This window comes from Eptatretus burgeri, chromosome 16 (genome assembly GCF_056783735.1).
Source record: "Eptatretus burgeri isolate ZD-2024b chromosome 16, Ebu_testis_v1, whole genome shotgun sequence".
NCBI classification, from domain to species: domain Eukaryota; kingdom Metazoa; phylum Chordata; class Myxini; order Myxiniformes; family Myxinidae; genus Eptatretus; species Eptatretus burgeri.
In genome coordinates this window covers 67,617,915-67,633,436 of record NC_140976.1, presented here as the reverse complement: position 1 = coordinate 67,633,436, position 15,522 = coordinate 67,617,915, and the positions used below count along the sequence as shown (strand labels likewise).

General features: G+C 44.0%; 1 protein-coding gene across 2 annotated transcripts in view; it reads left to right on the top strand.

Moving 5' to 3' along the window:
• Nucleotides 1-4,631, top strand: part of LOC147011258 (transmembrane protein 132E-like) — a 508,369-nt gene extending 503,738 nt beyond the window's left edge. For both annotated transcript variants that reach the window (XM_085858598.1, XM_085858597.1), the window contains exon 9: nucleotides 1,955-4,631. In XM_085858598.1, coding sequence (XP_085714724.1) covers nucleotides 1,955-2,998 — 1,044 coding nt within the window. In that variant the 3' untranslated portion in view covers nucleotides 2,999-4,631. The remainder of the gene's footprint in view (nucleotides 1-1,954) is intronic.
• The last annotated feature ends 10,891 nt before the right edge of the window (nucleotides 4,632-15,522 follow it).

Here is a 15,522-nt window from a genome sequence, read left to right as displayed (position 1 = left end):
TCATGCAAAATAATTAAGCAAATCGCAAATATTTGTCTCATGATTGGTGTCATGAATGGGTAGAGAAAAGTATGATTGCACATATATCGCAAAATGCCGATGTACAACTAAAACTTGAGAGATCGTGTCAAAAAAAAATTGTAATCCATTAATAAACTAAAAATTTTAATCCATAGACAAATTAAAATTTTAAGCCATTAATAAACTAAAAAAATTAATCCATAAATAAATAAATTAATCCATTACTAAACTAAAATTTGAATCCATAAATAAACTAAAAAAATTAAATCCATTAATAAACTTTTAAATATCCATTAATAAAATTAAAAAATATATATTAATAAACTAAAAATTTAATCCATTAATAAATTAAATTTTTTATACCAACTCTCTTAATATGTGAACGAACCCCCATACTACTTTAACTCACAACTAAAAGCATCACACCTTCACCAAAATTCAGTTCTCATTTTGTCTTCTGTTGTTTCTTATCCTGCTGTAAAATTACTATAAATACATGTTTATTAAAGTAATGTTAACACCACATATGATACAAAACTTTGATTTGAGAAATGTAAGTAGTAGTAGTTTTATCGATGTTTGTAAGAGGTGCATTTGAGTGAAAGTTAATCGAGAAGAAATATTTTAGGTAACATGCATATTAGACCAGGATTGGATTACAATTTAAACCCGCTATATGTATCATTCTTGAGGCGCGGCTGAGCCACTGATGCAGTATCCCCGCACATCGGGTGAGGCTTCCGGCTATAACTCTTGTACTTTTCATCAAAACATGCCGTGTGATCTTGAACTTCCACTAGCGAACACCAGCAGGTGGGTGTAACTTATTTGGTGCACTGAGCTGTCTATGGGACAATTCCTTAGGTATGTAATCAGGAATCAAACTCGGATAAGATGACTTAAATGCAAGTGTGCTCCTCCTGTGTCATCCTGATGGACGAGAAACATTTTGATTTGTTAATTATGTTTTTGTTTGAAAAATATGAGTACATGATGTGTATTAATGTAAATGAAACAAGACATGCTTTTATTACCTCCACCCTCGAAGGTGGATAGAGGTTATGTTTTCACCTCTGTCTGTTTGTTTTTGAGATATTTTGTTCACAAGTAAACAAGGTCGTGTACTGATTCAGACGAAATTTGGTGGAGAGCTTGGATGAAATGGTGAGACAAGGATGAAATGGTTAGATTTTTGTGAAGATCTGAATCTGGATCCGATAATCTTTTTAAGTGATTTTCACCATTGAGAGATAGGGCCAAAAACAACATTTTGGAGGATATCTCCAAAAGTTGTGGATGGATTCAGACGAATCTTGGTGGGCAGGTTGGGTATGTAATGGTGGGCAGGTTGGGTATGTAACAAGGGAGAATTGCTTCGATTTTGGTGAAGATCCGAATCCGGATCCAAGAATTTTGTAATTGATTCTTCACCATTGAATGATATGACTAAAACGATGTATAACACGATATCTCAAAAAGTTCCTGACGGATTTGGACAAAACTTGGTGGACAAGTTGGTTAGGTGACAAGAACAAGCCGATTGGATTTTGGTTTTGGTCCGAATCCAGATCCAGCCTTTCAGTGGGATATAAAATGTAAAGGAATCAGCCTGGTGGAGGTATGCACTCTTCTGAGTGCCCTTCTAGTTAGTTGTACCTGCATTTTGAAATGACTTTTACTAAGAATTAAATGTATTCAATTTTCAGCAAATGTACCTACCCACTTGTCATGAACATCACAACTTGTACGTTTTGCATATCATCCTGAGTTATTGATTCACATCAGCATCGCACTTCTATCGTAGCATTTCATTTCGAAAAAAAAATGCTAAATGTTGACTAACAATCAACTCAATCATAAAGTTTCATAAAACAGTTTTGATTGCGTTTGTGTTTTGTTGTTTTTTTCTTTTTCTCATGTCTGTGCTTTACAGAACACGGCGTTACAAGTTTGGATCAAATTCAGCGATGGATTGAAAATTCCTTTGGACATTTATGATAAAGAAGATTATATTATTTCACTTGGTGGCTCAATGAGTGGCTTTGGAGATGGTCATAAAAACAGCAAACTGCCTTTGATGTGGTCATCGTTGAAAGAAGGCAATGCGTTTGCACACGTAATGCTGCATGGGCCGGAAATCTGCCAAGAGATTGAAATGGAATCTGTTTTGGCAACAGGGAAAGTAAGCGCGACAGTCATGCAGAAGAAGGTGGCAAAGAAGTATGCTAATGGGATTTCTGAAACGATGACTGATGATTGGAAGAAAATCGAGGAATGGCGTGACAATCGGGAGTCAAAGAATGAAAGCTGCTTTGGTGACGATGAAACTCCTGGAGAATATTCTACAACTGAGAAAGGTTACATAAACATCACAGGAGCAGAGATAGAGGAAATTCTGGATAATCAACAGAAGCTCTGCGGCCAATCTCAACACTTGAGGAATTCCATAAGAACCGAGCAGGAAACATTCTCCACACGAAACCCCACAGATATGAAGGATGTGCAAAATTCGATGTTCACTCTGCTCGGCGTCTTCTGCCTAGCCATGTTCATGTTCTTGATCAACTGTCTGGTGTACATGCTGCGTTCTCGCTGTGGCTCCGTGCACCGTCACAGCGAGGCCCTGCCACATGCACACGAGTGGGTCTCCTTGAGTGACATTTGTGACCCAGGGAGCCTGCTCTCTCAGGAATATCCACACCATGTCGCTCGCCTCTACAAACAAACACCTCCTAAAAGCGAACAGCCTTTGCACGTGCCTGACGATTGTGGAGCCCAAGAAAACATACAGCAAGACAATGTACTTTCCTCCCCAACACTTCAAAGGAAAAACTCCTTGCTGGTGCTGCCAGCATTTTCGGGAAGGGATTGTAGGCCAATTAGGATATCGAGTCCCATTTCACAATCCAAAGACAACAGTCCAATTCCTTTTTCTTTAGAAATGCATGGCATAAACTCTGCCGGACATGGCAATTAGCTGGACAAAAGGATACGTTCATTATTTCCTTGGATTTGGCCATTTCAGAATATTGCTGGGCCTGTCGGGTTTCAAGTGAAAGGCCTTAAAGTTCATTGCTTATAAGGCCATTCTTGTCATCGAGCTGAACCTCACAAAGTCCTTCAAAATATTTTTGTGGACTTTATATATCTGCTGTAAATATTGTTCATGGTACCATGGTTATAGTAGTTGCTTAGAATGATCCTCCATGAAACTGTGTGGACTTGAATAAAATATGAGATTGGTTAAACCAGTGAATTGAGGCCTCTACCATTTATCACAAACACACGTGACGTCAGAATGTCAGTTCATTGCAGCAGATACCGGATTTTCGAGTGAAAGCTTTTAATCCCTACAAGTTATCCTCTTGTGTAACACAGTTAAATCAATTCTAACTCGAGGTGGGAGGGAGAGGTGAAACACTAAATCGTAATACTGTCAGGGCAATAGAGCATCCGGCTGGAACGCAGTGTTTCTGGATAATTGTCTCTTCTCCACTGTGAAGGTGGCCATTTTGTTTGCTTGTGTGCAAACGATGTAGGCAAGTATTTGAGTGACAGAGCTCACTGTAAATATTGATGAATCAACCCTTTGAAGGCCTTTCATTTTATCCCAATCGAAAATAATATCCTCAAGTTATTGTTTTGTTCTTCCTTCGTGACTACGATCGTGCTTGACCTGAGTGCATCAAGTTGCTCAACCCATACGAATTGTTTGACCACTGCAAGATACAAGATAACATTTTTTTTTCCCCCAAAAAAGGAGTGATTTGAGAAAGTGAGTGAGAAAGATACTGTTATGTGGAAGAGGGGGGGGGGTCCATAGCTGGACTGCAGTAAGTGTAGTATGGTCCATTTGTTTAAAGTAGAATAGAACTGCCACAGGAGGTCATTTTGTTGCACGTAATGTTGAGGAGGCAGCATAGACAGGTTAATCAGGGTAAAAGATGGTATACGTAAATACCTCTTATTTCTGGGTGGATCCAGGTGAGGATTTCTCATCACACACTTCAAAAAGGCCATCACGATCTGTCTGGCCAGTGTGTGCCAGCCATGTGCTCTTGGACCCAGAAGCATGCAATGGATCTATTTTTATTGGGTCCGCCTCAATGGTGGAACGGGCCAGAGGACTCCTCCCAGAAGAAGGAGAGACAAGAACAGAGACACGAGGGATCCCGGCATGCAATAAGATGAGTGTGGAGAAGAATCGCAGTGGAAAGGACTGAGAGCCATGAGAGCTGGTCCAGGGTGCCATTCCTGAGGTACTCATCGTCACTTGCGCTCCTTGTGGCTGGCTTACTTCATCTTTGGGTCGCTTCATCATTGGCTCAATTCGGAGCTAGCTCTCATCGTCTCGCTCCCGCGTCAAAAACAGACTGCAGTGAGTCCTGCATCTACCCCATGCAGAGTCAAAGGAAAGTCCTCACCTGCAATTTTAATGTTTGTACAAGCGTGATCTGCAGCACTGAGTGTGGGTTCGGTTTTATTTATTTCTTATTTCCTTGTACATCAGTTTGCGTGTCCCCATTTCCCTGTTTGTGTCTTTTGATTTGCGTGGTTTGTTCCCAACTGCTCATCCCATCCACCTTTCCCCCCATACTCTTAATAAATAAACCTATGAACAGGTAAGAAAGGTGTTCGATCCATTTGCTTCCCGTGCGAGTGCCTTCAATTTCGGCTCATTTTGGGCGACCTCGGGGAACAGTAAAGATTACTTAATAACTGAACGCAGTAAGAAACCATTTTGCAAATCCACAGAAGCATTCATAAGCCCCTTCGACACGAAGGCATATCATGTTAGTGAGCCTTAGATGTAACAATACCTTCTATTTTTTTTTCCTTGTTATAATATGCGAGCAGGTTACCCACCCTCGTGGTGGCTGGAGAAGAGGAATTTTAAGAGGAATATGGTCAATCTTCGCTGAAGCTAAACATGTGATCATACCACAAAGTGTGCTTGAAATTGGCCTCGTGACGTGGCATTAGTTAGATAAGGAACAGACATACAAACACTGATTTTCTGCTTTATTTATATAGATAGCTGAGGTACCCATCCTCCGTCTGGGTACTGTTAAAATGTAATCATTTTGCTTGTAACAGTCATTGCAATGTCTCTCAAAGTATGGTGAGCAAAAATTGAGTTCTAAGCGGCATGTTGCTGTGTCCGGCAGAGAGAAAGTAACTGCATTTGAGGTCCCAAAATGTGCCGTGGCTTTATGTGGAAGGTTTCTGGTCCGCTGGAGGGAAAGGCGTGGCCTGGCTAATGGGCTGTGCTTGTGACACACAGACAGGAACTCAGCTTTATAAACAACATAACAAACTAAGTATACATATGACTTCACATCCAAGCTTACAGTAACGCATTAGCCAAAAGTCAATTGGATATCGCAATGGAATTTATTAGTTTTAAGAACTACCCTGCAATTGGATGTGAATATACATGACATCCCCAAAGAAAAGTCTCCGATTCTCTTCAAAATTCTTCTCAAGCCTCACCACAATTCCTTTATGGCACGGCGATGTTTCCAGCAATGTGCAGGTTTAACATATATTTGATGGATAAACAAATCACAAATGGGTGTACATCAGTTAAACTCAAATTGTGTGTACAAATCATGGAATACGAGTGTTATTCACATTACCATCATGACCCTCTATGTTTGCTACCTCCTGAAATCTTGTTAGCTTTCTGAATAACTCAATCTGTAGCTTTACTGGAACAATCCTTCCAGGAGTCTATGTGTGTGTGTGTGTGTGTGTGTGTGTGTGTGTGTGTGTGTGTGTGTGTGTGTGTGTGTGTGTGTGTGTGTGTGTGTGTGTGTGTGTGTGTGTGTGTGTGTGTGTGTGTGTGTGTGTGACATTCCGTTCCACCCATTGGTTGGACATCTTGCCTGACTCCATCCACAATTTTAACCGGATGAAAAATCATTTGGCTGCCATATTGGTGCTTCGTGCTATACGAAGCCAAAGACATCTTTGAAGCTGTCGTATTCACAGTCGCCATGCCCTCCCTATAAGTTTTCCCTTTGGCGTAAAATGACCAAAGCGACTGTTGAAAAGATGCCAATTGGCATCACGGGCCTTGTGAAGATAGGCCTCAGTGATTGAGGCAGCAGTCTTTTTCCTTCTACACCATGGCATTCTCTCAAGCAGGGCTTAAACCCATGTCATGATGGTCTTTGTCTGGGGTCATTATTTAATTTTAACGGTGTGTTTTTGAAGTGGGTTTGAAATCATCAGGTCGAGGATAATTGGTTTCCGGTTGTTTATTGGCACAATTAACCTGCTCCCGGTCACACATATTTTCCGCATATCTTGTGAGATTGAGTTGGACAGGAGAATGTGATGGGCCATGAAATGGAGGAGCTGTTTCAATCGAGGCTTCTGTGAAGTCAGTCTTATAACTATAGGGGAGGGAAAAGTGTTAAATATTCCATTGTGTTGATGTTGGAATGACCGTTTGCTTGAGAGGGAGTGTGAGAGGGGGAAGACAGAGTTTGGTTTGGGAGTGTGTGTGAGTGGAGGGGGGGGGTGATGAAAGATGGAGCAGAGTTAAGGGGTTGAGAACTTTCAGTTTGGGGGAGGGGGTTTAGGAGTTGGGGTGAGGGTGTGGAGGGGGGTTTTAAGGCTTAAGGTGGGTGGATAATGATGCCTTAGGGTTGGCAGGGTCAGGGGGAGGACTTGGAGTGGGGGTGTATGTTAGAGCAAATATAGGACAGAATTGGGAGGGGAGTTGAGGTTTCTGGAAGAGGGGGTGGTTGAGGACTTTTGGTGGAGAGGGGGTTGAGGAGTTGTGGTGAGAGGTCTGAAGGCTTGGAGTGGGGAGGGGATTGATGCCTCAGGATTGGGTGTGGGAAGGAGAGGTCTCAGGGCTTGTGCGTGTGTGTGTTTGGGGGTGGGGGGAGTTGAGGACTTGAAGTCACATTTTAAATTGTTCGGATGTTCCGTGGGTCCCTGTTAGTGGATATATTAATAGGCTCAGGGATCGGCTTTGTCCGTGCTTCTTCTCCGACCAGTGACGGCGTGCACGTGTTTTTTTTTATTGCAAACCCACCTTTACGTGTTTGTCGTTTACAGTTGGTATTATGACTTTTGTAAACCTTCATGGGGGGGGGTCTTTTCTAGCAAAAAACACATACATTCCGCCCCTTGCGGCCAGCCATTTCGCGTTGGTGCAGACAAGATTACATGATATACATTCCATGTACATACTTTATCCTCACACTCAATGGTGTTTGACCATATGGCTCAGCGGTTAACTCGTTAACACCTGCGAAACTGCACATCCCAGGTGTGAATCTCGCTGGTGTCAATTTATTTTCTTTTCAATGTTGGTTTTGTTCAACACCACAAGCAAGCAAGCTTCACATCGTTTAAAAGCAGGAGAAATACTGTATATTTAAATTCAGCTGTTACACACGAGTTCCTTATGGTGGATGACTTTAATGGTGGATGATGACCTCTGTCAGGTCAGGTTCGATCTGTGACCTGCTACAGGTACCATGTAAACCTGTACTAACCTGTTCCATGGTCGGGTTGTCGGCGACTAAACCGTCTCCCCCACCAGGTTTTCTGGTTAGGGGGGTGTTTGGATATGGACACCCAGCAGGATTAAAAACAAAACCTGTCAAAGGGCGGAGGAGCTCCTTGTGAGCCAACGGCCATCCATATCTAGTGCCCAACTGTGTCTGCGGACGTCCTCCTGCAGTTGGGTCACTTCTTATTAGGAGGTTGGTGGCAGGATTTGCACTCCGGCCACCGTAAAACCCTTCATTCCGCAAAATGCAAAAACGCAAAAAAATCTGAAAACCCACTCCGTGGGAGTACCTCCTGTGCAGCTTCCCTTCGCAGGGCAGCTCACCGGGTGACGGGATTGGGGCAAAGCCTTCGGGACCCCCAATCTTTGATGATAGGAGGGAAACCACGGGGTAACATCCCTGGGTCAGATTGCGGGAGAGTGTGTCGGAGTGGTGCTGAGGTGTCGTCCACCAGACGGCGGTCTCCTTGGGTTAACCTGAGGCGGTCACTTCGGGTGGGTGCCTGGAATGTCCTATCCCTAAGAGAGGATGATCACCTGTCTCTGTTATCATCTGAGCTCAAGCGTTTGGACATCGGGATTGCAGCTCTCTCTGAGGTTCGGAGACCGGATTTCGGCGAGATAATGGTGGGTGGTTGCACCTACTCTTGGTCTGGTCGCTCTGATGGTTACCATACCCAAGGAGTTGCTGTAGCTGTGTCCAATAAGCTGACCCCAATGATAATTGAGGTAACACCAGTAAACGAGTGTATTATGAGATTAAGGATTCGTCACTCCTTAGGTGTCATTTCCCTGGTCTCTATTTTTGCTCCGACTGAGGTGAGTGATCTCACCGTGAAGGATGCATTGTACGCCACACTCGAGTCTGTGGTTGATCAGTGCCCCAGACGAGATACACTTCTAGTCTTAGGGGATTTCAATGCATCGACTGGAACTGATAGGGATGGTTATGAGGTGTGTGTTGGTCCCCATGGGTCAGGAACTATGAACCAGAATGGCACTAAATTCCTTGACTTTGCAAGAAGTCATGGACTTCGGGTGGCTGGTTCATGGTTTCACCGCCCACAAGCTCATCGCTGGACTTGGTATTCCAACGCTGGCGGTGTGGCAAAGGAGATTGACCATGTCCTCATTGACGGTCGTTGGAGGATGATCCAGAACTGCAGGGTCTACCGGAGTGCTCAGTTCCTCAATACTGACCACAGGCTTGTTGTAGCAACTCTAAAGCTGCACCTTAAATCCTGGAGAATGGTACCATCCCAGCCTCGGCTGGATGTTGCCAAGCTCAGGGATGAGAGAGTAGCTGAGGAGTTTGCGAACAGGCTGAGTGGACACTTGGGGGGTCTGGGTGCTTTGGGGTCCTGAAGAGTTGTGGAGCGCCTTCAAGACCACCGTCCTTGATGTTGCCGGTGGATGCCTTGGAGCTCACCACAGGGCAAAGAAGAATTTTGTCTCTCAAGGGACACTGGATACCATTGACCAGAGTCGCAGGGCCAGGCTGAATGGCAGAGCTGAGCTGTTCAGGGAGCTGAGGCGTAAAACTGTACGTGCACTGAGGGTGGACAAGGAGGCCTATGTGCGAGGAATCTGTGAGGGGGTAGAGCATCACCTGTGGACAGGTGATTCTTGTCCCGCTTACAGGGGAATTCGTGCATTATGTTCATCCAAGCCCATCCCTCGGAGCACTACAGTTCGAGCAGAGAGTGGTAGGCTCTTGACAGAGGAGTCTGAAGTGAAGGCCTGCTGGGCCGGTTACTTTGAGCGGTTGTACCAGGCTGATCCCCCAACTGTCGAGTTGGACGTCAAGGGTGTTACAATCCCTGTTGCTGACCCTCGCATCAACTGTGGTCCACCTTCGCTTGTGGAAACACGGGCTGCGGTGAACCAGTTGAAACGGGGCAAAGCTCCAGGGATCTGTGGCATCCATGCCGAACTTCTCAAGGCTGGTGGAAATGCTGCACTCGTATCGTTGCATGTAGTTTTGTGCTCTGCCTGGAACACAGGCATCATCCCAACTGACTGGAAGAGGGGCCTTGTTGTCCCTCTCTGGAAAGGGAAGGGTGATCGCCAAGACTGCAACAACCACATAGGGTTCGCCACCATCTGCTTGAGCACCAGCGTCCAGAGCAGTCAGGCTTTACACCAAAGAGGTCAACGATTGACCATATCCTTGCACTTCGTGTCCTCACCGAATGCAGACGAGAGTTTCGGCAGGGGCTGCTTGCAGCCTATGTTGATCTCTGTAAAGCGTTCGATTCAGTGAATCGGGATGTCCTCTGGAGGATTCTTGGTCTTCGTGGGGTGCCACCAAAACTGATCGATCTGATGTCTGAACTCTACTCTGGTACTGAGAGTGCTGTGAAGTGTGGTGGTACCATCTCTGACTTATTTCCAGTTGTTACTGGAGTTCGTCAGGGATGTGTACTTGCCCCCACACTTTTCAGCACTTGTATGGACTGGATTTTAGGGAGGATGTCGGAGAGATCAAGTTGCGGTGCATCATTTGGGAATGTCAAGATCTCGGACCTTGACTTTGCAGATGATGTAGTCATCTTTGCGGAGACTTTAGACATCCTCTTGGGGGCCCTCGAGGTGCTGAATGAGGAGTCGGAGCCGTTGGGATTACAGGTTTCTTGGGTCAAAACTAAGATCCAGGCTTTCGGTGACTTCTTGGATGCTGCTGTCCTGCCTGTGTCTGTTTGTGGTGAGGATGTTGAGGTCGTGGAGAGATTCACTTACCTTGGCAGTGATATTCATGTCTCTGCTGGCTGCGAGTCAGAGGTCAATAGATGTCTGGGTCGGGCCTGGGGAGTCATGGATTCACTGGATCATGGGGTGTGGCGCTGCCGGTACCTGTGCGGGAGGACGAAAGTCCGAGTCTTCAGGTCCTTGGTACTTCCAGTCTTGCTCTATGGGTGCGAGACTTGGACTCTGACCAAGGATCTGAGACGGAGACTTAATTCCTTTGGTACCAGGTCTCTTCGGAGAATCCTTGGCTATCGCTGGTCGGATTTTATGTCCAACGAGCGGTTGCTGAGAGAGACTCGGATGAGATTTGTTACCTGCATAGTCCGTGAGCGTCAGTTGCGGCTGTATGAACATGTGGCTCGTTTTCCTGACTCTGATCCTGCTCACCAGATTCTCTCAGCGAGGGAGTCTCATGAGTGGAGGAGGCCAGTGGGCCGACCACGTGCCTCATGGTTGCAACAGGTTGACCATCATCTCAAGGAGATGGGGATGGGCCTGGCATCTGCCTGGGGGATGGCCAGATGGAGGCCCCTGGAGTACCGGCGGAAAGTGGACGCAGCGACGCGCTGTTCTGGCACATGCTCCCATACCTGACCTGACCTGATGACTTTAAAATTTCTGTGAAGAGGGGAGAGGTAGAAATAGGGCAGCAGGGGAGGGAGGGGATGGGGGAAAGAGGAGAGGGTGAGAGATTTCAAGTGGCTTCAGGGTCGTAAAGGAGGGTGAGACATATATTGATGATAGAGTATACGAGGTCTGTCTAAAAAGTAATGGGACTGAGCCTGCTGTGTGCTCCACTTACACAACTTAAATGAACGAGTTGCGTCACAGTCTTTCGCAACATTCCAGCAATACATATGATTGGTGATGGTTGATTGCGCTCATTGTGTGATTTTTTACAGGTCGTGCTTTACACGTTGTCGAGTCTGAGTCGTCGCGCTATGAATCGTGAGCAGAGAGCCAATCTGAAGTTTCTTGCCAAGCTTGGCAAAACACTTTCCGAATCCTTCGCAATGCTGCAGCAAGTCTATGGGGAAGAAACGATGTCACGTACACGTGCATTTGAATGGCACAAGAGGTTCAAAGAGGGACAGAAGGAGGTTGAAGACGATCCACGGTCTGGAAGACCTTCAACGAGCAGAACGGTGGACAACATCAAGCGTGTGAAGCAGATGGTGTGCGCACATCGTCGACTCACGGTGCGGATGATTGCTGAGGAACTTTCCATCAACAAGGACACTGTCTGGAGCATCATCACTGAAAATCTCGAAATGCGCAAGGTGTGTGCAAAGATGGCCCCCGAGCTGTTGTCTGAGGACCAGAAACAGCAAGGAGTCACTGTTTGTCAAGACATTATCGAGCACCTCGAGGACGATCCAGACCTGCTCAGGAGAGTCATTACTGGTGATAAATTGTGGATATTCAAATACGATCCCGAGACCAAACGGCAGAGTCGTCAGTGGAAAAGTCCGGCATCACCAAGACCAAAGAAAGCAAGGATGTCGAAGTCGAAGGTCAAAGTGATGCTCATCACGTTTTTTGACATCAAGGGTATCGTCCACTTCGAGTTTCTACCACAGAGTCAAACAGTGAATCAATACATGTACAAGGAGATCCTCCAGAGTCTCATGAGATCAGTCTGGGACAAGAGGAGGGATCTGTGAGAGAACAACGCCTGGGTGCTCCACCATGACAATGCCCCTGCTCACAGTGCCCTGACCATCCGACATTTTCTGGCGCAGAGGAACGTGCCAACACTGAAGCAACCCCCGTATTCGCCACACTTGTCCCCTTGTGATTTTTTCCGATTCCCCAAGCTCAAGGGGGCCCAATTTCCTGATGTGAAGACCATCAAAAGGGTGGTGACGATGGAGCTCCAGAGGATTCCAGAAGAAGCCTTCCATGGGTGCATCAAAATGTGGAAGAAGAGGATGGACAAGTGTGTGAGACTGGAGGGAAACTATTTTGAAGGGAACAAGCTGTGATTTCAATATATTTTTTGGAATAAAATTTCTGTGATGTCAGTCCCGTTACATTTTAGACGGACCTCGTATTGTCCATTATATTGATTACGAGCAAAGGTACTTGCATTGCTGGACCCCTCCCGCCCTCCCATCCCTTCCCCTCCCTCCTACCCCTTTCCCTCCCTCCTCCCACATCTGCCCTTTCCCTCCCTCATACCACAAAGGAATTTTTGCAGGGTGTATATTAAAGTGTACATATTCATAATAACTTCTAAAAAAGAAGTAAAAAAATCTCTGCAATTTCCCCGGTGGCCCCTGACTAATTAATTATTATAGATAGCAGAGTACCCGCCTTCTGGGTGGATCAAGTTTGCACATTATTTGCTGAAAAAGTATCGCCAGTATTTTGTAAGAAGACTATAGATGTTTGTGTGGTATGCGCTGAAAAGGTTCAAGATGGTCTCAAGCAGTGTTTCTCAAGGTGGGGCGTGGCAATATTTTGGTGGGGCATGAGGATTCAGAATTAATGAATCAATATATGATTGCTTTCATAGCTTTGCCTTTTGAATACATATGTAGTATATATTGTAGTGTCTCCAATCATGGTGGGGCGTACGATTATTTTGAAAATCAAAGTGGGGCGTGGGACAAAAAAGGTTGAGAAACACTCGTCTGAAGGGCATGTTTCCATTGTAGTTAGCATCTAATAGTCCGGGAGCTAACAGAGATTTGTACTACATCTCGAGTACAAAAGGTTTGAGAGCAAAAGTCATTAGATGGTGGGATGGGGACCTCCGAATGGGCATTCTTAAGTTTTCCAATTGGTGCATTACGTAGGGGGCGCTGCTTAAAGTAGCTGCCAAAATCCGTTTAAATTATATTTGAGTACATGAATCAAACTGATGCCAAGAGTTTAATTTTGGCACTGTGGTTACCGATATGTAATTCTTAAGTGACAGATTTGGTGCAAAACCCATTGAAGAACGGCCTAAAGAGGGTGCTATTTTTAACACATTTAAACACATCTCAAGTATATCCACGAAATGTTGTGGAAATATTCTTTTGACCTTCATAATAAAAGGATCACTATTTCTTAAGTGATCATTTTGGTGCAAAACCCACTTAAGAAGGTGTCAGATGCAAATACCTGTTTTCATGATATTAAGATCAATATACAAAGCAGGTGAAACAAAGGTCATTTCTTACCGAGTCGCCCTCTGGCTCTGGGGCAGCATGCTAGAGTTCCCACATTTCTGAGCACTTAGTCTAGAGGAATATTGGTTTTGCAATATAGCAGAACATTGTCACTTTCATGGTTTTGACAGTATTACTGGATTATTTTGAATACGTTGCCTGATATAGCTGAAATACTGCTAAGTATGGCGTTGAAATCTAATCAATCAGGCAGTTAATCATATCAGATACATGTATTCACAACTAAACAGTGACATGTGTAAAATTCCATCAGACATAAAGCTTTTCATTACATTCTGAATTAAGGCAAATTCTGATAAATTATGGTTAAAATCCTATTTATGTTCTCTGCTAACATCATAAGACCATCTATACTTTTAAGACATGAAAGATTTAAAACATATAGAATGCACTGAAATTTGAATCTGATAGAATAGAAGTACAAAGAAACTATAAATTTTAACTTTTCTATTAATTACTTATATTTCAATAACAAAATCAGGTGTGACATGTAGATATGGCACTGATATATGGGAGGAGGACGAGTGATCAGTCAAAGTATTTGGACCTTGTCATTTTCCTGACACATTCAGTGCATATGGAACAAGCATTGTGAAAAATGAAAAAATAAACAGTTTTTATACTTTCGGCAAGAGGACGTGCATACACTAAGTAAGCTACCGTTGTAAAACACTTGTATTGAATTATATGTTGCAAAAGAACACTTACATGAATATCTTTGAAGTCATTCTGCTCTTTGGAAACAAATTTTTTGTCATTTATCAATTCTTTTGATGTCCATATCCATATCATGCTAAATTTTAAAATGATATCAGTGTATCCCTAATCTTACGAGACAAAACATTGAAACTGATGATGAGTCATACGCCTACAGCCAGGCAAAAGTTCTATTCCTATACTGTGAAGACGTCCACAATTATGAGTTCACTAGTAGTTATTATTATTATTGGTATAATTATGCCTCAGTCTGCCTGTCTGTTACAAGATTCTAGTTATCCTCATCAGAACTGTTATCTTCATATGATGATGCTATTTCAGCTTTGTCATCTGCCCTTGCGTTTGAACGCAAATGAGGCAAACTCCTCTCACTAAGGTCAGATGGTCTATCTCCAGGAGCTGAGCTTGTTGATGTAACGGCTGTGAATTTCTGGTAGCAGGCTACATGATACCCATCATTCTCATCCGGGTTCTGAGGCAATCTGACAACCAAGTCATAGTACACTGATTTCAGAAATTGGGGTTTTGCACGCCTTTTCTCAGCTGCAGCCTGCACAGTACTCCAGTTCTTCTCATCGAATGGAAAAAAAAACATCACAACGTGGGGTCTTCGCTGAGGGCTTGCCGGCAATGTGGAGAATACAACACCTGGATGCAGGAACATCGTTGTTGGAAGGATCAGATGATTCCATGTCTGTTTCACTGGCCTATGACCTGAAATGAAATGGATTTCATAAGCTCTAACTAGCAAAAATGCGCTTCAAAAACATGGTATAAAATCCAAAAAAGTTGGGATTACATACGACACAATACCAGTATCACCAGAATTTATCAATACTGGTGTTAATTCTAAAATGATAGATAATGGGATGAGAGACATCTGCAGCTCTGTGGTGGAGACGAATAAGTAGTGCTGTTTGCTGACACCATTTCTTGTATTACTGGGAGAAAAGATTTACATTATTTTTAGTGAATATAATAATAAAGAAAGCAAAAACATTCACCTTCAACAAATGTTACCTCAGTGTGTGGCGATGCAGTCAAGAATGGGCCAGGGGTCCATGAATTGTAGGCTGAATTATGGGCTATACTCAACCCCTCCTCGTGGAGAATTCGTCGATTTAACCATAAGCCAAATAAGTTATTGGCTTAGGGTCCCTAATATATGTTATCTGAACCACTCTAACTCCAGATAAAACTCACCTCTCAGTTGTAAAATATCTGTAACTACTACATTCAGAATGATGAAATGGGAATTACAGCACCAACTATGCTGCACAGCTGATCTACATGTATCACCAACACACTGCCTGAGCCCATCCT